The 24,140-nt window shown below is 42.4% G+C and overlaps 1 protein-coding gene across 2 annotated transcripts in view; it reads right to left on the reverse strand.

Moving 5' to 3' along the window:
- Positions 1-7,802: 7,802 nt before the first annotated feature.
- The window catches only part of LOC138962366 (ras-related and estrogen-regulated growth inhibitor-like), a 102,324-nt gene continuing 85,986 nt past the window's right edge, over positions 7,803-24,140 (reverse strand). For both annotated transcript variants that reach the window (XM_070334164.1, XM_070334165.1), the window contains one exon: positions 7,803-9,636. In XM_070334164.1, coding sequence (XP_070190265.1) covers positions 9,178-9,636 — 459 coding nt within the window. In that variant the 3' untranslated portion in view covers positions 7,803-9,177. The remainder of the gene's footprint in view (positions 9,637-24,140) is intronic.

The following is a 24,140-nucleotide window of genomic DNA, read 5'->3' on the forward strand; positions in this document are numbered from 1 at the left end:
ATCAAAACCTGAGATCAACGCATCGACTCAAAAACTGTCGCATTATACTTGTCTCGTCTAAATATCGGACCCTATTGCAACGCTGAAAACACAATAGCTGGTAATAATTCAAAAATCAATTGTGACTTTCAGCTACCGGTACTCTAATATTTGACAAGGCGGGATTTTTTCGATATTGGTGTTTGAAATCAGAGGCCATAATTCTCAATGTTTGGACAGACTATTTAGATTCTGTGCGCCGGCAGGATTTTGTTGCAGGAACAAATCACAATTTCCCTTCGTTTTCAACGATCAGTTTCAACCCCCACACACACACACACATACACACACACACACACACACATACACACACACACACACACACACAAAATCCCCAAGCTTGTGCTAGTTGATCATGCACCTTTCCAGTTAAATAAATACATTATATTTAGAGCAATTAATGTTCCCAGAAATACGGTTCTAGCATAAATTACTTTTTTAATTTCTTGATGATTTAGAATGCGACACAGCCCAGAAAGAGATTACTTCCTTGCTGTCCACTGCAATTGCAGTTTCAGCTGTTGAGCTTCCTCACAGGCATAACAAAAACACATTAGCAACTGCAACAGCAACAACAGAGTTGCAGCCGTTGTGTAACCAGTATAAGAAACAACTCCTGCAAACGCTTTTTCCCACGTAAATTCCTTTGTAAACTTAACATGCCTCTGAGGGCAAATCGGGATTGGGTTTGCCCGAGCAGCTGCACGTGTGTGTGTGTGGAGAGAGAGAGAGAGCTACTGAGAGAGAAAGAGATTCAGGCAGATAAACAGGATGAGGGAGATGGAGGAGCTATGGAGATTATTATTGAGGGATGATCATGAGGATCATTAAAAGTAATTTCACAAGCATAATTATGTTATCTTTTTCTCGCTCCACGGCGTAGTACAGAAATTGTAAAATAAATAATGTCAAGACCTCACAAGCAGAATAGATAAAGGGCACAAACAAAAAGAGTCAGTTTTGAAATGAGAATAACAGAACGGCATGCCAGCAGGAAAGAGGGGAAATGACTTGTACATGGTCAGGCCCACATACCTTACTTATAACGCCAACCATACGCTCGCATGCGCAGAGAGAGAGAGAGAGAGACTTGGTCGATAAAGATGAAACAAAAGACGATATGGTCCCCTCGGACCAACAAAAAAGCTGGTCTGTCAACAAGCCACCAAACATCTTATAATACCCAAACACACACGCGCACACACACACAAGCAGAGATAGAGAGAGACAGAGAAGTCAAAAGTCAGAATGTTTATTCGCGTAAATTCAAGCGGTTCACGGCGAAAGGGTGCTAGGGGGGGGGGGGGGGGGGGGGGGGGTTGGGTAATCGAATGATACGCGATCATCAGTGCATCGTGGTCCGTTCGGATGCATCCAACTCGTATTCCAAGTCGGGAAACAACTGTTCCGTTTTTAACACGGTAGTTTCCAATACCGATCGCGGTTTGTCACAAATACAAATGAAATCTGTATGCCCACGGCCTGTAGTTTAGCGAGAGACAGACAGACAGACACAGAGACAGAGACAGAGGGAGACAGAGAGAACACATACCGGCACACACACACACAAGCGCGTGAAAATTCAGACTTGAAATTTGAAGGCGTGTTGATTAATCTCCGTTTATTTTTCCATTTTTTTCCATTCAGTTTAACTGTCATGTGGTATAAACCTTCCTCAGTCCACAATAAGTGCATGCGACTTAAAACCAGTATGACATATTTTGAACGTTTCCTGTTGCTAAAATATATGCCGCTTTATGGTAGTAGTTATTTAACGTGCGATTTATTTATTTAATTCTTAATTCTTTGTTCTTTTCACGTTCCTCCAGGAGTATAAAATGAATCCCCTTGTTTATCCCTTGGTCACACCTTGAAAACTACAATAATGTAAACATGTAATGCTAAATGACACACACATACATAATATACTGACAAAAAAAGAAATCTTGCACCGCTAATACACCTTCAGAAATAAAAATCACACACAATATTCGTCTCATGCAAACGTGTATCTAAACCAGAAAAGATCATTTAACTACCTTTACAATCATCACACAAAAACTTAATAGTTACATATTCAGATTAATCAAAGTTGTTGTTGTTGTAGTTGTAGTTGTAGTTGATACACGATTCACATAAAGCATGTGCTTATCTTTGACTTCTTCTTCTTCTTCTTCTGCGTTCGTGGGCTGAAACTCCCACGTACACTCGTGTTTTTTGCACGAGTGGAGTTTTACGTGTATGATCGTTTTTTACCCCGCCATTTAGGCAGCCATACGCCGTTTTCGGAGGAGCTTATCTTTGACGACACATTCATTAGATACCGTGCACGTGAACATTTGTATGATGTTCGCGGAGGAAGATTAGGCGGATTGCTCATCGTTTTATCATTAACATCTTGACTAATGAAGAAAAAAAATGTTAGCACTATAACTTATTTGTGATCACAAGTTTTATGCGAACGTACACAAATTCCCCACATTTGCGAGTGGCCTGGTTTGTTTGTTTGTTTGCTTAACGCCCAGCCGACCACGAAGGGCCATATCAGGGCGGTGCTGCTTTGACATATAACGTGCGCCACACACAAGACAGAAGTCGCAGCACAGGCTTCATGTCTCACCCAGTCACATTATTCTGACACCGGACCAACCAGTCCTAGCACTAACCCCATAATGCCAGACGCCAGGCGGAGCAGGAGTGGCCTGGTGAAGATAAGACACCGAAATCACATTTCTTTGTACGACATAGACATCAAGGATTATTACTGTACATCTCACTTCGACTTGGAGAGTACTTCAAGTTGTCGTATTTGAAACTGGGTAGTTTTACCTCGTAAAAGTTTCGAAAACCTGTTACAACCTCACACGTACACAGCTGTGGTTGTCTTTGGGGGGCATTCTCCTTTTGATAGTTTCAAGCACACACAAACATGATAAATTATTGCATAAATCAGCTTCCCACACTCAAGCTCTGGCAAGCAAATACATGTGACGAAGAGTATGGTACATTTCTACTCTAAGCATAAATATAAACAAGAGTGGCAAATGTTAACTGTTTCGCTAAGCTTTCAAACAAAGGCGGTTAGAGTTTTCACGGGGCAAAATGCTTTAGCAGACAAACTGTTACATTCTTATGAAAACTTCTGCTGGCTGAGACGTAAACAAATAAACACATCGTTTTCATCCTAAAGTCAGTCTGCTCTGAACATTCTTCTAGGGCATATTCCGAAGCTAAACCTGGATACGAGAGGATACACAAAAACTCTAGAAAGAAAGCTCCCCCCCCCCCCCCTCTCCCTCTCCCTCTCTCTCTCTCTCGTGTGCTGTCTCTCTCTCTCTCTCTCTCTCTCTCTCTCTCTCTCTCTCTCTCTCTCTCTCTCTCTCTCTCTCTCTCTCTCTCTCTCTGTCTCTCTCTCTCTCTCTCTGTCTCTGTCTCGTTGTGTCTCTCTATTTCTCTCTCTCTCTCTCTCTCTCTCCCTCTCCCTTCTCCACCCCGTTGTAGTAAGAACACAAAAGTATATTTGTGCACATCCAAGCAAAGGTACGTTCTGTAAAATGAAGTATGTCCCCGCGAAACCAACACTTTCTCACCTCATCACCTGCCGGTAAAGAAAATGCATTTTCCAGAGTTGTTACCTGCAACATGGATACATGACATGTTCTTTACGTTGCCGCAAAGGCAAATGGATTGCAAAGTGCTGTGACTAAGTCGGTCCCAATGGAGAGAAACGGCCCATTCGGTCTGCAGTAACTCTCCCATGTAATGGCTCTTTGCTAATAATTATGAAGTAAAGTCCGATACACGACTTCAGAGGTTAGTAACCTTCCTCTAGTGCGTTCAAATGAGCGCTGACATGGAATACTGCTCTTCCGGCTGTTCTGAAGACTACCGCCTGCCTGCTCTTCATTCGCTATTGTGTTGTATCATTCTTACCAGTCTGCAGTAACTTTCTATCACATGACTTAATTGGCATTCAGATTACCACAAGAGACTGTTCTTCTGTCGAGACTGCACTGTTGAGCATTTAATTAATAACTTCCCCCTTTATATCCTTCGTTACTTCATCCTCAAGTATCTCCAACCACGTCATACGCGTATTTCTCTAATTAGCGGAAGCTAAAAGGTTGTTATAAAATTGCACAACATACAAAAACCACCCATTCGCTTCCTTCAAATCTGTTCCTAAGATGTTTTCATTTGCATTATTAACCCATGCTTGTGCCGCTTCGTAGGTCGTTAATTAAGCGTAACGGAAGTTAAACGGCGTCAAGCAATGAAGAACTTACGCATCGTGTCGTTTTTAATATACCGGTAGTTTACGTTTGAAAACACAAGACGGACGTGTTGGACTGCAAAGGTGGGTATATGCAAGGGACATACTATTGTCGAAGGGATGGGGGTGGGTAAGGGTGGTTGGGGGTAATGACCTTTACTCTGTGAGGAAATTTCAGTCAGTCATATTGTTTCAGTGAGTAACGCTCACACGCATGCTCGCTCGCACGCACGCATACTCGCTAGCACGCACGCACGCACGCACAGACACAGTGTTTGCCTTTCATGTTTATGCCTAGTCGTGAAATAAAATCTGCCGACTACCCCCCCCCCCCCCTCGCAAGTCCCCCACCCCCCCCCACCCCCCCCCTAAAAAAAAACCAAACACACACACAAACAAAAACACACGCTTATGGGCGGTTTCCTCTTCGTATCTCACACGCAGGGGTAATCCGTTGTTTTAATTTTAAAAATGGTACACCGTCTAGTCTTCATGGTCAATATACCAAATTGATGGGAAGAAAAAACCCACGAAATTTACGTATGACTTCAACTTTCAAAAAGGACACGCACAAATGGAAAAAAAAAATCCAATAAATCCAGCAATAACCCAACTCGTATCGAACGGTAGCCTCCTCAGGTCTTCAGCATTTGGGGTCTGAGACCGACTGAAAAATGTTTAAACAGCTGGTAGTGCCGCAAACAGCGAGGCTGCTTCTTCATTCATGCTTTTCTTTATGAAAACCATAGCAGAATAATTGAAAAGATTATAACGTTTAACTGACTTTTAACGAACTTGGAACATGTTTAGTGCGGAGTTACGTAATCACATTACGAGCCATAAGGGAAGTCGTCCGGTATAAGTTAACATTCTGCTTTAACCGTCTCTGTTCGCTTGGTAAAAACGTTCCTCTTGATAGAGTTTTTTTTATGCGGAACATAAAGTGGAAATGTATTAAAAAAAGAAAAGAAAAAAAAGCTGAATGTTTCTTTTCCACAGCTGAACGAAGTTGTTTGCTATAGATTAGGGTTGCTTACAAAAGCGTTTCAAAAACAGAGGAGCAAGGGGACAGGTTCTGTGACTACACACAGCCTTACCTCACAGAATGTTCTTTAAGAACAAAATCAAGATGGCCGTGATCGGGTCTGCATCGGTTATGAAATGCTCACCTAGGATGTAAAAATAGATTTCAGTGTTTAGTTCCACTTTCAGTATGGCGTAAAGCAATACAACTTTTTGTACACATTCTTTGACTCGATACTCCGATATTTAACTTCACAGAAAAATTTATTTGAACAAACTCAAGAAGATAGCGCCCCTTATCTGTTATGAAATGTTCACCTTAGTCGTCAAATTAAGTTTCAAGGTTAGTTTACCTTTACGTCCCTTTGTATTTATTGCAGCTGAAAACGCTGCAGTTTTTGAAAATATCCAACTTCACACACAACATTATTATCATAACAAATTCAAGACGGAGGCGCTCGTATTCACTGCCGAGGCTATGATGAAACGTTAACCGAAGATGTTCAAAATAAGTTCCAATGTTAGTTAAACTTTCCGCACCCCCCCCCCTCCCCCCACACCGATAAATGAAGCTGAAAACACTGATATTTTTGAAAACATTCTTTCCCTTCACAAGCATTGACAGTTTGCTGAATGACGTTTTTTTCGTAAGAAAACACTTCTCTGAAATCTCATCATCAATGCTTAACGCTTTCTTTATTCCGTATTGAAAACCGCAGGGTTCTGTGTATTATCGTCAGCGATTCTCACTGTCAAACAAAATTAGTTCTCTCAGAACGCACGAGTGAGAGCAGTATCGTAAAACCAGTGACAAGACGCACTGCATGTTCTGCAAAAACACTTTTCATCCTACACATCAATACAAAAACAGAAAGCTCCCTCGCCAAGCGCTGTTACGAACGTGGCTTGCTATAAAGCTACAGCCCTTCCCGTACAAGTCACCGTGTTTACCACCATTGATATGGCCAGGCTTTTACACGGGATAAGAGCGTTCCTTCACCAGGACATTCCAAAACTCGATAGCTTCTCTGCATTCAGAGTGGAAAATGTTTGCTGATTTGATGTTGCAGACCGATACCGGTGCTCGTTACGAAATAAGTTCAGCACACACACAATCATCCGACTTGGCACAGAATAATAATAATAATAATAATAATAATAATAATAATAATAATAATAATAATAATAATAACGGGCATTTATAAAGCGCCTTATCAGAAGTTCAAAGCGCGTGACAACAATACATGTATACAAAAATCATACAATCACTGTCAGATACACATCATGCACATCTCACATCCCCAGACTCTATACTAAGGAACTATCCGTAATGTTGTTGGAACAAGTGAGTTTTCAAATTGGACTTAAAAGATGAAATGGATGGAGAGTGACGTAATTGAAAGGGGAGTGAATTCCATAACTGAGGTCCATAATACGAAAACGTGCGGAAGCCATGAGCCTTGCGTTTAAAGCGACCTTGACGGAGAAGTCGAGCATCATCAGAAGAACGAAGGGTGCGAGAGGGAGTGTAGAGGGAGACCAGTTCAGAAAGATAGGCAGGTGCCGATTCAGAGATGATATTGTAGCAGAAGCAGGCAGCTTTATACCTAATACGATCAGATACAGGAAGCCAGTGAAGTTCTTTCATGAGAGGAGTGCAGGGTTGTCGATGCTGTGCTCTGAAAATGAGACGTGCAGCAGAGTGTTGTACTTTTTGCAAGGGTTGGAGAGTGGAGTCAGGGCAGCCTATGAGAAGGGAGTTGCAGTAATCTAATCTGGACAGAATGCAGGATGTAACGAAAGTTTTAGTGGCATCAACAGTGAGAAATTTTCTTATGGAACCTATTCTACTACATTTTCTCTATCAAAAACAGCTCCCTTGCAAGCAATATCAAATTGTGGAATTGTGTTATGTGACAAAGTGGAAGGTTGCTCTTATCTCGCATAACACTCGGGACAGGTCTGTGCTGACTTACAAGGTGGCCTGCGCAAGAAGGACGTTATCTTTACAATACAAGTCCAGTTCACAGGGTACGCTGTTTTTATCGCAACTCAAACGGTTCTTCCAAACCACACAAATACACTATACTAATGTGCTTCGCTTCACTGAAACCGTGTCACTTCAACCGCAGAAGCGGTTTAAAAACGGGTAGACAAAAACAAAAACAAACATGTCTACAAAAATACATTGCCAGATGAACAGTTTGCTTCGTCAATGTAATGTTATGGGTTGTACTTTTGGCAGGTACTTCTCCTGTACATGATCATGTTCACAACGAAAGACCTGATCAGGTTTGTACGTGGCATATAAGAGCATACTTCAACTTAGACATGGGCCAACAATCCATGATGCAATGCGATCATTGCTTGATAACAACAACTGTCGAATGAATGTCGACCATCATGTAGAATGTGTGTGTGTGTGTGTGTGTGTGTGTGTGTGTGTGTGTGAACACGAATACGAATATACGAATAAACTTTATTGTCATGGGAAAAAACACAAAAAAACTTAGACATGGGCCAACAATCCACATGCAGCCTGGCCTCGTCCTGTGCTGAATGGAGCTTGTTTTGCTGAATTAAAGCCACAGGCTGACACTGGGTGCCACTTGCGACATCAACTCAGCAAAGTATTTCCTCTCTGCGTATAGAATGTAGCTAAGCTGCAGATTATTGTTGGTATGTGTTTAAATAAAAAGTTGTTCTTATTCCATGTCAATGTATGGACAGATGAACATTGTCACGCACTCTGGAAGAACAGTATCTTTAAGACAAGTCAACACAATACGCGTACTTTGTACTATTTTACACGACTAAGGATCGATTTTAATCCTTTCACTGCGCAACTGTGCGCCCTTTTGGACACATCAATGAAGTTTATACCGTTGTATAACTCACACCGCTACAAAAAGAGGCCACATCGTTTAAAATCATTCCGCTGAGTCGAAACGCTGTTTCGGACAAGAGCATACCGTTTCTAAATCCAAATCACTGCAATATGAGTTCGCTTCAACAGCATAATCCACTATATTTTCTCTGTCAAAAACAGCTCCCCTTGTTCAAGCAACATGAAATAACGTCAAAAACATATTTCGCTGTTATAAAAAGTTCGCACTGACAGCGTCAATATGAGTTCATCACACAAAAAAGCTCTCTGTAAGAGATGCTATCAAATAAGTCTAAATCCATCAGTGCGAGTTTAACACGAAAAACGTCCAAGTTATATGCAATTACAACAAAAACGCATCGATGCAATACATTTTTGCTAATACAGAGCATCGCTCTGAGTTCACCAGGCAAAACAGCTCTCCTCCAAAGCAATACCACAATCGTCAATGTCCTATAAACGTTATGTTGCAATACGAGGTCGCATGAACAGCATAAAAGTCTCGTTTTCAAAAACTAAACCAACGCAAGACGATTTCGCTTCCACGCCATCATAGCAAGTTCACAAGGCAAAACAGCTTCACAACTAAGCAACACTAAATCCGTCAACTTTTTCAAAAACGTATCGCTCAATACGAGGTCGCGAAAACAGCTTAAAGGTATCATTTCAAACCACAACAACTGCAATACACTGTTCACACACCGTCACAGCAATGTCCACAGGCAATACAGATCCCCTCCGAAAATCTAAAACGTCCACTTGCATTACTGAAAGTTCACCAGGCAAAACAGTTCTCCCCTGCAGCACCACCGGCAATATCCAGATTCAGCCCCGTGAGAGCTTCGTCGTCACGCTGTGTGAATCTCTAAATGTTCACTGTTCTTTCAGTATGTGACGTCACTTCCACGTGGCTACATCTGGAGTGTACCGCACAAACACCAAATCCATCCCCTTGTTAAAACGTATCGCTGCGACTTCGCACGATGCGTTTCTTAAGGGCTTTCTTCATGTTGTACAGCCGAGACCGCTTCTCCATGCCCTGCGTGGACCCCTGGCCCGCCGCAGACGGCGACATGCCCATGGTGACGCTCTTGACGTACTCCCTCTTCAACTGACACAGCAGTTCTTCCATCGTCTCCCCGACAGCGGCGTAGCCTTCTGCCACGGACAGCTCGTACTTGGGGCAGTCCATCTCGCCGGCCAGGTCCAGCCCTTCGTCCTCAGTGACGGCCCTGGCGGTCAGCAGGTCAGACTTGTTGGCCACCACCACGATGGGGATCTCGGCGTGGCGGTGAGCGTAGACCACTTCTTTCAGGCGTCGCGCCTCCTCCAGGCTGGCGCGGTCCGTGACGGAGAACATGAGGACGAAGCCGTCGGCCCACTTGATGTGCCGCTCTAGCGTTTCCTCGGCCATCTGCTCGACAAAGGAAGAGAGCAAAGGTTGAGATATTGTTTCAGATAGTCTTGTTGTTGCTCGCTGTTAGTGGTGTCATGCTCGAGGGTTGACCGAGGGCAACTCGCACACATACCATGCGGATACGACATCGCGTAGATGGTATACTCCTGCTCAGTGACTCTATCTAGATATACAAAACGTGTTGGTTAGACAGTTCTTAGTTCCTGTTAATGCCGATGCTATCTTGGAGTGGCGTGTTTGCCTCGAGGGTTGACAAATAATATATTAAATCCACACGAAATGCGAAAACAACCAAGCATTGTGACCCAGGCTGTACTTTTCCTGCTCAGAGTTTATGTTGGCAACAAATATTGTTCGTACATTTATTAACTCTCATGTTCAGATGGTGTTATCTTCGATTCAAGGGTTGTTGCGGGCAGCAATCCACTCAGCACACAGACGCAGGCATGCCTGGTAATTGTATTCGTCTCAATAATTGCTGTCAATAAAATAAATATTGCTTGGCCATCCACTGTTCGCACACATGCTTAGAAGAGGTCGTGCTTGCCCAAAGGGTTTGGTGAGGGTTTTCAAATCCACACATTATGCAGACACAACCATGATGCATAGTATTTGCGACAGTGCTGAGTACTGCTGTCAAAAAACAACAACAATAAATGTTGTTGGTTGGTCACTCACCGGTAGCACACATGCTCAGACGTCCTGTTTGGCTTGAGGGTTGACGTGGGCTAGACATCCACACAGTATGCAGATAGATAAATCCATGCGCTGTAGCTCTGTTCATGCTGAGCCTTGTGATGCTGTCGTCAAAACTTGTTGGTAGGACATTCACTATTTGCTGTTCGTGTGCATGCTGGTTGTATTTGCCTCGCTGGTGGATGCGGGCAGCAAGCACACACATCATGCAGATAAGACCATGCATGCTAGCTCAGTCATGATGTCTACAAACACATTGGTTGTCATGCTCTGTTCGCTTGTAGCGCGGTTACTCAATGATATATTCTTTGGCTGGAGGATTGGTGAGAGCCACAGTGTACAAATCAGAGAGATGAAAGCATGCTGGATGGCAACCGCGTTCAAGCAGATTCACGCTACAAGCCTAAGTTGGACATTCATTGTTCTTTGTTTACTCTCAATTGCCATAAAAAGAAGACTGACAACTCATGTTTAATCTCCATGCTCGTTCAAATTATAAACTAAGCCTATCTCGGGATATTTGATTATGCTCAAACATACATCTTCATTTGATACAGAAACAATGAGATAAATTCCATTTGACGACACATTTACAATACAATACAATACAATACAATAAACTTTATTAATCTCTAAAAGAGAAATTGCATTGCTGAGCTTTTGTGTCCGTAATAAAACATACATAAAACATTCAAAAATAAACATTTTTTCTTTGTCATTCATACATTCTTGTGTTCTTATACATTTCTTTACCGACCTTGCAACAAAAACAACCTTCGCTACTTCCTTGCATAATTTTTTTGAGCTCGGACCCCCCCCCCCACCCACCCAACCAACCCCCACCCCACCCCCTCCCATGTGGAAAACCGCACTGACGACCAAAAACACACCTGACGTGCTCATCCCAGGTGTACACCGAGTTACCACAACCCGTTTAACAGCCCCATACTCTTGCCGATTCGTCGCTGGAGGTAAATAAGGGTTTCACCGTTCAGGCATATCCACAGGGAAAAAGAACACTACTGCTCATTTTATAATTGCTTTCGCATCATTGTGACAAATAGCATTTTCCCCGTTGCATGTCACTCTGGTAAAAAAAGACGTATGTGAAAAAGTGGCAAAAAATGGCAATGTTCCCGCTTAACCATTGGCAAAACGTATTTCACGTCATTTGTCACACCAGTATTGGGATGCATGTCAAAACGGGGGGTGAGGAGGTAATATTCGCACTAAATCACTGACAAGACCCATTCATCTAAGGCTCATCCGTTTCTCTTTTACATTGGTGGATAAGCGTGTAGATGAGATTGTGAGAACTGGAGAGAGAGAGAGAGAGAGAGAGAGAGAGAGAGAGAGAGAGAGAGAGAGAGAGAGAGAGAGAGTTTTGCGGACTACCATTTTTCTCTATACTTCTCTCGAGTATAACATAGACAAACATACAGATAAGTTTCACTGACACAAACTAACAAATAGGGAAATACCTGACATGGTCTGGCCTATCCATCAAACGCTCCATGTCTGCCCAGGCTCATTCTGTTCATGTGAATCGTTTTGTTTTATGTCTTTTGTGTCTTTTGTTAGGGTACGTGTTGCTATGTCTGGCGTAGTCTCTCTTTGCGCTTATTAACGTAAGCGTCTGTCATATCCAAACCGCTCAAAAGCTTCTCATTGTATAAAGTAGTTATATATGAACTCCAAGGTGCTTCGAAGCTGTGACTCAGTGCTATCATTGCTGTTTCTAACCGACAGCATAAGATAACGTCTTCCTCCTTCAGTCTTCTTCGTCTTCTTCTTCTTCCTCTTGTCGTACTCGTCGTCGTAATAGTTTGATCCGTTGCGTAGTCGTTGGACACACACGTGCCAGCCTTTGGTTTTGACAGATAGTATAGACAATTTTGTGCCATACAAAAAAGTCCAACACCAGGTAGATCTGTCTGCACGTTTCGCTTAGTGTTTGCTGTTTTATTCCTGTTTTTATTGTCATGCGGCCTGAGTCCTGTTGTCTCTCTTTCTTACGCCGTGTTAAACAACAACACTAGTATGTCTCGAGGCGGTATTACGGGCGCAAGAAAGCGGACGTGTGCATGAGAGTTATTTGCCTTGCAGGGCTCACTTTAACATGCCTGCTGTCACCAAAGAACTCGGTTCTGTTGTTCTTGCAATCAAAGCAGCATGCCCCGTGCTATCTTTGACGCCAGCCATAAGAAACTACCTGCTGATGTTTCAAGCTGAGCCATAAGCGAACCCCCTAAAGGAACATTACCGCATAAAAAGACCACCATACCTACACCTCCCGTCTGTAAACTTCGTGGCATGCTGATATTTTCTCTGGGCCAAACTACAAAGAGTCAAGCACCCCGGGACTTGACTTGCCTTCCTTCTCCGCCCCTGACTCCTCCGCCTTTCAAACACGCGCATGTAACCCCGCCCTCTCATGGTCTGTGTAAAAGACGTAGGTATAATACCAAGGAGTTCTTGCAGAGATACGGTGCTTCATCAAAAGAGTATTGTTATTGGAAGAGGATGCGCGCGCAACCGGATGAAGTTTTCCGGCCGGAAGTTCGGATCCCTGTTTATTGTCAGTGATACAGGCTCAAGGAGAGATGCTCTGCAGATAAGTTTGATGTTCGCAGGTCGACAAACTATCCATGACCCTCCCAACTGCGATTGTTAAGAGAGAGTATTAATCAAGCCATTTCTTCTTTGTCTTCCTTTTTTTCTACTTCTCCTTCTGTTTATCAGTTCGTCTTGTTACAGCCGCGGCAAGTTATGTAAAGCTCGCTGCGCCAATTTGAGGTGAAAAGGGAAAGTGTTTGCATTTTGTGCCCACTTTAAAGATCTTGCGTGAGGTACAAACTTCTTCTCTACATTGAATCTGAGAAGTTGATCAAGTATGTTCACGATCATTCTAAGTTATTCTTCATTAACTTGTAAATGAAGAGTTTAAACCAGACCTAGCTTGCCTCGTTATTTGGATATCTGTCAGAGTAATGTGATCACCAGAACTGAGTAACGACAAAAACAATACACTGTGCACACACAAAATTAAAAGATTAAGACGATGAAGTAAAAAAAACAAAAAAACAAAAAACACCCAAAGCAACGCTTTCACTGATCCATCATGTGTGTTCCCTTTTCTGTCTTAAAAGAAGAAACTAAAAACTCTTCAGAACCACAAAAAGAGCCTGGACAGAAAATAAATATCTTGTATGAGCAAGACTGAACAAGCCTGCCTCCGAGGTCAGAAAACAAGCGTAAAAGGAGAATGAGGTTTGGACAGGTCTAGCGGCGTGACTGAAACCTCCAGATGCTTGTATCAGTGCCAACACCTTTGTTTTGCATTTTCCCGTCGCAACCTGCTTCTTCCACTCTGTGCCCGAGCCAACGACATCATGATCAGTTTGTTGTTTCTGGCTGGTGTACGTCCTCCGTACGCCGTCCCGCCGTATTGTGAACCGCTGTACCTCCTTAAACAAATTAGGTATAGAGGATCTTTCTCTGTCTCTCTGTCTCTCTGTCTCTCTGTCTCTCTCACTCTCTCTCTCTCTCTCTCTCTCTCTCTCTCTCTCTCTCTCTCTCTCTCTCTCTCTTGCAACGTAGTTGCTTCATTGACTCCTCAGTTTCACGGATTTTTTTCTTCTCTCGAAGTTTCACACGTTTTTTGCTGCTTGAAACAGTTTTCATTATACCTTTGACAATAATATGTCATGTTCGTTTGTATGTATATTTTTGTTTGTTTGTTTAGTCTGTTAATCGTTTGCTTGTTTGTCGTTTGTTTTTATTACTTCTTTAATTGATATTCCAACATTTTAAAACGTATCATCATTAGATTAAACCCTCCCATGGGCGAGGGCTGGATGTAAAAAAGCACCTGTTTGCTTATGCCATTACTCTCGTTAATAAAGAATTTGTCATTGTCATTGTCATTGTCATTGTCATTGTCTCCGTTCCCAAAGCAGCCTCAGGGGCCATTTGTTCCTGGCTGATGTAAATCTTCTATTCGTCGTCCAGTCTCACTCTCTTTCACTATAAGTAACATCTCAACATAGAATAAAAACACACACGATATATAAAAACTGGTGTGGTAATGCGTTGTCATATATGAAAAAGCTTGTAACATGACTTAAAGCGAGAGTTCACAGAGTATGAAGTTGTGTATAATCCAGGCTCCACGTAAATACAATGATTATAATAATAATAACTGGTATTTATATAGCGCCTTATCCGAGGTTCAAAGCGCCTATGCCGTGTGAGATGGAATTTTTTACATAATATATCACGCATTCACATCGGCCAGTAGATCAACAGCCTATAGGCGCTGCAGCCACCTTTCACGGCCTATTATTCCAAGTCACACGGGTATTTTGGTGGACATTTTTATCTACGCCCATACAATTTTGCCAGGAAAGACCCTTCATTCAATCGTGGGATCTTTAACGTGCATACCCCAATGATTATCATTGTTGGTTCCTCAAAACAACCGGAGAACAAAAAACTGAGAATTTCCAGTCAGTTCGGTTTTTTTCTGTCCTCCTCCTTCTCCTCCTTTCTTTTTTAATGACCTCCAGCGCGCCTTTGAACAAGAGAAAGCATAACATCAACTTGAAAATGAAGCCAAAGCACATCTGTTTCTCGGTCTCTCGACGATCCGTATTAAATTGAGCAACTCGAAGCAGGTTTAATAGATTTTTGGACAAAGCTGCAGCATTCCTACCTAATTCAATCATCAACATTCGCGGCTAATGAAGTTAACCTTGAAGTAAGACAACTCTATTTTTCTTTCTGCATGTGTGTGTGTGTGTGTGTGTGTGTGTGTGTGTGTGTGTGGGTATGAGTGTGCGGGCGTGCGAGCGAGCGAAGTGCGTGCGTGTGTGAACGAAAGATGGAGAGAAAAACAAACAAATCGCGTAAGGCGAAATTACTACATTTAGTCAAGCTGTGGAACTCACAGAATGAAACTGAACGCACTGCATTTTTTCACAATGACCGTAGTCCGCCGCTTGTACAAAACGGAGTGAAACTGACGAGCCTGTTTAGCGCGGTAGTGGTTTCGTTGTGCTGCATAGCACGCTTTTCTGTGCCTCTCTTCGTTTTAACTTTCTGAGCGTGTTTTTAATCCAAACATATCATATCTATATGTTTTTGGAATCAGGAACCGACAAGGAATAAGATGAAATTGTTTTTAAATCGATTTCGGAACTTTAATTTTGATCATAATTTTTATATTTTTAATTTTCAGAGATTGTTTTTAATCCAAATATAACATATTTATATGTTTTTGGAATCAAGAAATGATGTAGAATAAGATGAACGTAAATTTGGATCGTTTTATATAAAAAATGTTTTATTACAATGTTCAGATTTTTTAAATTAAAGTCATTCATTAATTTTTATGCCACCAAGCTGAAATGCAATACCGAAGTCCGGCCTTCGTCGAAGATTGCTTTACAAAAATTTCAATACATTTGATTGAAAAATGAGGGTGTGACAGTGCCGCCTCAACTTTTACAAAAAGCCGGATATGACGTCATCAAAGACATTTATCGAAAAAATGAAAATAAAGCTAGGGATATCATACCCAGGAACTCTCATGTAAAATTTCACAAAGATCGGTCCAGTAGTTTACTCTGAATCGCTCTACACACACACAGAGACACACAGACACACAGACACACAGACACACACACACACACACACACACACACACACACACGCACACACGCACGCACATACACCACGACCCTCGTCTCGATTCCCCCTCTATGTTAAAACATTTAGTCAAAACTTGACTAAATGTAAAAAAAGAGGGAGCATTTTTGTTTATCTATCCGTGTGTGTACGTGTCAGTAAGGCTTTGTGGCTGATTTGTCCATGTTTCTGTCTATCTGTCCGTCTGCTCGTCCGTCTGCTCGTCCGTCTGTCTAATCAGTTGCGATCAACACGTGCCTGATGAGAAGGCGTCCAAGCTGAAACTGAGGCTGTTTGTGGCGATAGGTGTCGGTGTTTGTCGGTTAATTGAAAGTTGATCAGCAAAAGCAGCACTGAGCATACAGCCACAGGCCGTTTCACTCCGATCCCGTGGCGGTCCATTTCGGTACGGATCTGATTGGCCGACCTGTAGGGCGACGTCAGACGTTTCAACAATCTGTCCGTGTTGATTAACCAGTCCCGTTAGCATGTCAGTCTTGACAGCTCAGCCAAACACATTACCCCGCTACTGTATTAGTCAGTCTTTACTTCAGCTCGGAGAGATTCGATACCAACCAAACAAGCCACTACCGCTATACGCTTGACAAAATTCAGAATGAAGAAAAAAAAACTTCATGCGGCAGCATACCTAGGTCAATTACACAGGACAGTCGCTGGGGCTGAATCCCGTATCCGGCAGCACATTTTATGTCGTGATCTGTTGGCGCGAAAGCACAAGGAATTTTATTTTTGCTGTGCTTGTATTTGCACTGCTCGGTCGTTCTCCCCTCAGCACAGCCAGGGACTTCACTTTTTACAGCCGTCTACTAAAGGATTATATGCAACGATAACAGTTCGTCCACTCGGCCAAGAACTGAATCCTCCCCTTTTAACTCATCAGTGTAATGATCGTTTTCTTTACATTAATATTAATAAAGTCGGACAGAAAGAAAGAAACAAGCTAGCAAACTGACATATTGTATACAAATAAGAAAAAAATTGAAGAACATTTAACAGAACTTAACTGAACTGAACATTCTTTAAAAATCAAAAAAACAAGAAAGGTAGGTTGTTGGAACGTTTGTTATTGACAAAACAATACATTCACAGATATTTCGACCCAACGGTCTTTTAAGTGAACAGACAAACAAAGCCGAGCGAATGAATGAGCTTCCTGACGAGTGGACGTAAACTGATAGAACTATCAAGATAAGTTTTGTGTGAATATTTGTTTGTCTGTTCACTTAAAAGACCGTTGGGTCGAAATATCTGTGAAAGTATTGTTTTGTCAATAACAAACGTTCCAACAACCTACCTTTCTTGTTTTTTTATTCTAAAAATTTGGAACGTTGGCAGTCTCTTTGTTTTTGGATTTGAACATTCTTTAAGAATGATAAGGATTTAAGGCAAGGCCTTTTCTTGAAATCTTACCTTGACAGAAAGAAAGAAGGAACGAAATCTCAACCTAGGCGACTGACAGCGACTTGGAAAAGGAACATCATGCTTACAGTACCACTAACGTCAGACGACCTTGGCCTTAACCTTGAAGTCCCGTTTTAGTTCAGAGCACTATACCTTTGTAATTGAGGTACCCAACAACAGCCCACTGGCACTCTGAAAATGCACGTCGCACGAGCGAACCTCTCTCAAATCAACCTCTTATGTCGTCCATACCCTTCAACGCAACATCTTCTCGTTAGCTTGTGGCACACCACTTGTTAGAGCCATCAAACCGTCAGCAGACAGCACTAAATAGCGACCACGATCAGCAGGCGCCACGAACGACCTTGACAGGTGAGATCCCTGCTCTTGGTTTAGTTTGTGGGGCAGGCTTCTCTCGTCGGTCATGTGGACCTGAGTGAGGCCTAAAAAGACTATGATTCACGACTGGCCTGGCCGTAACATTCCGTCCCAGGCTAGGAAGTGAGGGTAATAAGTTCCTGTTTATTTGTCCTAAACTTACTGACGGCAATATCTTCTTAAGTCTTCTTAGGCAAGGCAAGCCAAGAAAGTTTACTTCAAAAATCTTGTGATGTACATAAATGAAGAAAGAAAATTAAAAAAAACAATTTTAATCACATGAACTATCATCTATATATTATATACTAGATAAATACCCGCTTCGCCGGGTACAGGCTTCGCCGGGAAGGGAGATAAACGCGCAAAACACTGCAGAAGAGTAATACCCGGCTTCGCCGGGACAGTGACCTTCTAAAAATAGTATAACGGGAATATGGATTGAGCGTTGTCGACAGTGACCTTCTAAAAATAGAAACGGGAATATGGATTGACGCCACACGAAGGAAGGGAGATAAACGCTGAAAACACTGGAGAAGATAAGGAAGAGTTACTGGGAATGGATCCAGAGAAAAACCAAAATCGGTTCAGCGCTGCGCGCTGAGAGCACGTGTTGAAATATCTCATCGACCAGGTTGTGTCCGGGGTGTACCTGAATATGGCCACCAAATTTGAAAGAGATCCATCGAGAACTTTGGCCGTGCATCGCGGACACACACACACACACACACACACACACACACACACACACACACACACACACACACACACACACACACAGACACAAGTCGTATATATATATATAGATAGGTCACATTTTTTCTGACCAAAGGCGCTTGACACATTTCGTGATACCGAAGCACCGAGAACATCTAACGATCTCTTATAAGAACAAAGTGTGCTAGCTTGTGACCAAAACAAGTACACATACACACACATAACACTCAGACATAAAGTTGGCGGTATCAGAGGTATAGACCCGACATCTATAATTATCATACAAGAACTAAAAGTTATGATCAAAGTTATCTTTCGCGGTATCGAGACAAGACATTTAACACTTCAATAATAAAACAAATCTTAAATTGCGACCAGTCTTACTTTGGCAATATCAAAGCAATACACCGAATACCCCATAAAGAACAATTATGTCAGTTTGGATCAAACAAAGTTCGGCAGCATCGAAGGAATTCGTCTGACATATCAAAAAGATCAGGAGGGTTACGTTTCTCCTGCAGCTGAAGGCGAAAGGTAAAACAGGAAGCGAAAGGTGAATGCTCTGTCAACATACATCAAACGCAACTTTATCATGTATGACCTTGAAAGGTGAATGCTCTGTCAACATACATCAAACGCAACTTTATCATGTATGACCTTGAAAGGTGAATGCTCTGTCAACATACATCAAACGCAACTTTATCATGTATGACCTTGAAAGGTGAATGCTCTGTCAACATACATCAAACGCAACTTTATTATGTATGACCTTGAAAGGAAATAATGTGCAGACATCAAACATACATTCGCCTCTTATTAAAGTCGCGCCGACGGCGACCGTTTTTTGATAAAGCAATCACTGAGGCACAGACGGCATAGGTAAATCTGAAACCCCGATCAACCCCATGCGGCCCAACCACCCCTGGAGTTAGTTATTAAGCATATGGCATACAGTTAACAGCCAGCTATCTCAAGTCTGTGGTATAACTCCCCGCAAAATCCCTCCCCCCTCCCCCCCCTCCCGAAACAAAATATATAAAATCAGTGTCTGAACATGCTATATTCAAACTCTAAACACGTGGTTGAGTACATTCTCCATGCTATTTGCCTTGCTTTTTGATTCGTTCTACTTTTTCAATCCTGACAGCGGAGAAACGTGCACGCAATAAAAATGTGCGCGTTAAACCCTATTCTCTTTTTTTCTGGATGAAGCAAACCTTGAACTAACAGAAAAATTCACTTTTAAAATATCCTTACAACTTTGAAATCTGGCCTCAGGTGTATACTCCAGCCTTAAAGACTGTATCTTTAATCGTCAAACAATGGTAGCATCTCCTTCCTGTTTCCTATCACACGGCCTATCTACGCATACGTCACCAACCTGCCTATGGCAGGAAACAGTTTAGCGATGCGCGAGATAACACACTTCGCGTCTGCCTCGGAGGTACCCTGTGGCCTTGAACTTACAGGTAACGACTCAGTTCTTGACACTTCTCAGCATGTACTTACCAAAATCTACAACTGGGTTGGCATTTGCTATGACCCAAGCAAGCGTTTTGGACCGTACGTGTGCACTGACTCAATATACATCAATCCATGGACTCGCAAAAAATTAAAATGTTATAGGCGTATCTGAAGCCAACTTGACCCTTTCATTTGTGTAGTGTACACAACGAAAAGCTCGTACCACCTGTTCTCTCTCTCTCTTTCTCTTTCTCTTTCTCTTTTCTCTCTCTCTCTCTCTCTCTCTCTCTCACTGTCTCTCTCGAGTCTCACTCTGATTATGTCATTCATGATGAGTCTGTTGTTTCTGGTTAGTGTACGTCATCCGTACGCCGTCCCTCCGTCCTCTGGACCGTATTACCCCCATACAAGAATTAGGTAGAGTATCTCTTTCTCTCTCTCTCTCTCTCTCTCTCTCTCTCTCTCTCTCTCTCTCTCTCTCTCTCTCCCCTATCCCGAGGGGTTCAACGGTCAAGAGGCAGCAGTGAGGGTCAGGACATTTGAATTGGTACTGGACTCTCTCTCTCTCTCTCTCTCTCTCTCTCTCTCTCTCTCTCTCTCTCTCCCCCTCTCCCCCCCTCTCTCTTTCTCTCAGTGGCACCCCAATTTCTTTCTACAATATATTGTTTCAGAATCATTAGTTCAAACAGTGGCGACACGTGTGCCCAGAGAAAGGCATGCAGTGTGTGCATGAACTGCCAGCTTATTGGGTATTCATGTGGTGGAGGGGAAGGACGTCAATTGATGAAGTATGTTGAGTTGACCAATGGATAAGGAGTATTCCATTTGGATGCCTCTTGCACTGGACGAACAATGTTTACACTCGTCGTGGAAAGCACGAGTATGCAGAAAATGATAGATGTAGAATACGATAAAAAAAAAATGATAGATTGAGAAGAGTTCACTGACACTGGCGAAGCAAATTGCGATAACGAAGGACATATGACAGAAAACAACCGTCTAATGAATTATTAGCCAGTCTTCCACTTGGTTAGTATAGTCTCCTAGACCTCAACAGTTTTGCTTCTATTCACTACCTGTTTCGGTCTGACAACGACAATCACGACAGGCATCGGCTTCAACCTTACCACCGCCACCACCAACCATAACACTTCGAGCCGACTCAAAGACAGAGGTTACCAGTGTTATCCACATCCAAAAACGAAGATATGTTAAGCACGAACTCGTGGTAAACAATTGCTTTTTAATTATATATGGCACCGACACATGCACACCCTGGCGGTGATCTTACAAGTAATGTTCCACGACCGATAAAACTAAATCATCTGAACAAACGTCATTCTCGAAACTCTTTGTCGTTTCCTTTGCAGACGCACAAAAGAAGTGACAAAAAGTGTCCGTGGCGCCGACATTCGCTTAGTGACGTTGTCTCGAACGTTGACGTCAAACTGAGATTCCTCTATGGGAGAGAATACCAAGAAGAGACGTCATGGTTTGCTTAGTTGTTCTGGTATCTCATTCAAGACCTCGATTGTTACTTACATTCAAAACCAAAGCCAGTGTCGCATAAAAGGCTAAACTCGAGGTAAACAGCCGTTCTTTAAGTACGGTGATGCCAGACTCAAGATAGGCCCTAATGGTAATTCCAACACTGCAGTTGCACAGGTTTACAACGCAACCACTTCATATTTGTTTGGCAGGAGGGGCAGAACAGGAGAGAAAAGTGCTCCCAGAAGCTCTCTGTGGAGAAAGTAATAGCTTTGTATTGTCTTTCTGCCGCGCGGATCGTTCTACCTGGGTGAGATGTAGATATATACACGAGACCCTCCCCTTGTCTGTCTAGATCAGCTGCAACCACATGTTTCCCATCTTTCGCGCTGAGAGAAAGCGCCAGTAAACACACTTGTTTTCTTCTTTTACCTTTCAGCTTGATTTCCTTTGGTTTACAAAATCGCCAAAGTTCACACAACTGAAACTGCCATTAGAAGATATTGCTTTCTTGCATGCTGAGATTTCAATTTTGTTTGTCATTTTCTTTATGTCGATTTGCTCCACAAGTTTCTTTTTTTCTGAGATTGAAATGTTGTTTTCTCTATCTAAACTTTATCTTGATTTATGCAGGACACCAATGCTCTTCTCTCGTTTCTGAGATTGAAATTGTGTTTTCTCTAAACTTTATCTTGATTTACTGGAGGGTGCCGCTGTAAACTCGCCACACAAAAATCCAGGATACCACTTCTAATGCAGCTGTTGGAAAAACTTCAAAAACAACGGGAACTGAAACGTAAAGTGCATGGTGTTCCGCTTTCAGAAGCGGCGTGAAGAACACAGTGCATCCAAATATGTTATTCCACGAAAGTGCTGTTAACATGGCCCATTTTAACCGACTTTAAGCAAACTTCTGAACGAGTTTTGTCAGTACAAAGTCGGTGAAGAATAGTCGCCGATTTTCACCGGACTTCTCTTGACAAGGCCCGCGGGAGGTATAACAAAGCGAGCCAATGGCGTAGCGTGCACAGTCGGCTAAATTTACCTTCAAAACCAGACCGAGTCAGGAAAAGGCACTTGAAAATCGGTTAGAACGTTGAATGGTGCTCAAATGGGGTTGCGAGTCGCTTGAAAATCAGGGAGGAGGGGGGGGGGGGCTTTTTACATAGACAACGTATTGCCAATTTGGCCTCACCTACGTCTGAACGACTTCTCGCTGACAAATGTTGCTTGACAGCCGGTTGAAAATCGGACATGTGAACAGCACTTAAGTGTTCGGTCTTTAGTGCGATACACTGTCTTTGATATACCTTCCTATCTGCATAACCAGATGCCGGCGAGATAAAAAAATGCGCAGAGCAAAAGCCTGGTACATAAATGAACGTAACAGATACTTGATACAACGCCTCTTTATTGATTCCGTAGACGACACAAGTGTTCCCGTAAACAGAACAGAGGCGCTCCAGACTTCTTTTAAGCTTGCCGAACCTAGTATATAAATAGACACCGCAGGACTAAACCAAGTACCTGTGACTATTAAATCCTTGTGATCGACGAGCCAGGAGAGCCATCGTAAAACTGCTTCATCAATTAACCAGAAAGTCAGTATGGGGAAAACACTATGAGTAGCATGGTTATGGGAACAAGTAGGTCAGAAATAAAAGAGACTACAACTGCTGAGCGAAAAACAGGCTGGCAATGATGTGCTTAATGTCGTGTAGGATAGTTACGCAAAAAGGACCAATAAACCGTAACACCGCTGACACAAGCTAAACAGAATATAACCACAGAAAGTAGAATGTCATAGAAGGGAACTTAGAAAGGCTGCACACCAGTAAAAGAAAAAGGTTAAGAGGAAAGCGACATAGATGTCCTTGCAACAAGTGTCACCAATTAAAAGGTACACATTAGCAAGAACTATAACTCAACAGCCACATCAACTGTTCGGGGAGTAGTGTCTTTTAATAGATAAAAATAAAGTCTACGCGCACGTTTTGAAGCTGAAAGTCGGTCGCTCATTAATTCCATCTATAATTGTCTTCTAAACGCTTAGACCTAGTACAGGATTGGCACCATATGAACACCCTTATCATTATTAGCCCCAGATGCCCGGGGACTTGTTTGGCATAAATCTCAGCAACTCATTTTTGTTTTCTGAATGCTAAGTTATCTACTTAGTTGCTCATGCTTCTTTCCTCGTGCTCTTTCGTTTCTCATGCTACAGAAACGAACACATGACAGAAAGATTAAGAGAGATATGTGGAAAAGCGACTGTGAGCAAGGAACAACAGCTGACATGCAAACATAAGGTAAGACAGTGTGAAGCGAGCACACGCTACGCATGCGATATGTTCGAACAATGCGTACCAAAGATGGACAATTAAAATAGCAAACAATGTGGACAACAGAAAGAGGGAATGAGGATTTTTTTTTTTAAAGTAAAGGAGATCAGGGATGGAAGCACAGACAGACAGATCGACAAAAGGGCAGACAGACAGAGACACAGAGAAAGAGGGAAACACCGAGATAAACAAAATACACAAACAGATAGACAAACAGAAGATAGACAAACATAATAACAATCACAGAATGACAGACAGACGGACAGAAGCACATCACTGATAGAAAAGGAGCAGAAGGAGAATGCAGCC

The sequence above is a fragment of the Littorina saxatilis genome, linkage group LG3 (genome assembly GCF_037325665.1).
Source record: "Littorina saxatilis isolate snail1 linkage group LG3, US_GU_Lsax_2.0, whole genome shotgun sequence".
Classification (NCBI taxonomy): Eukaryota; Metazoa; Mollusca; class Gastropoda; order Littorinimorpha; family Littorinidae; genus Littorina; species Littorina saxatilis.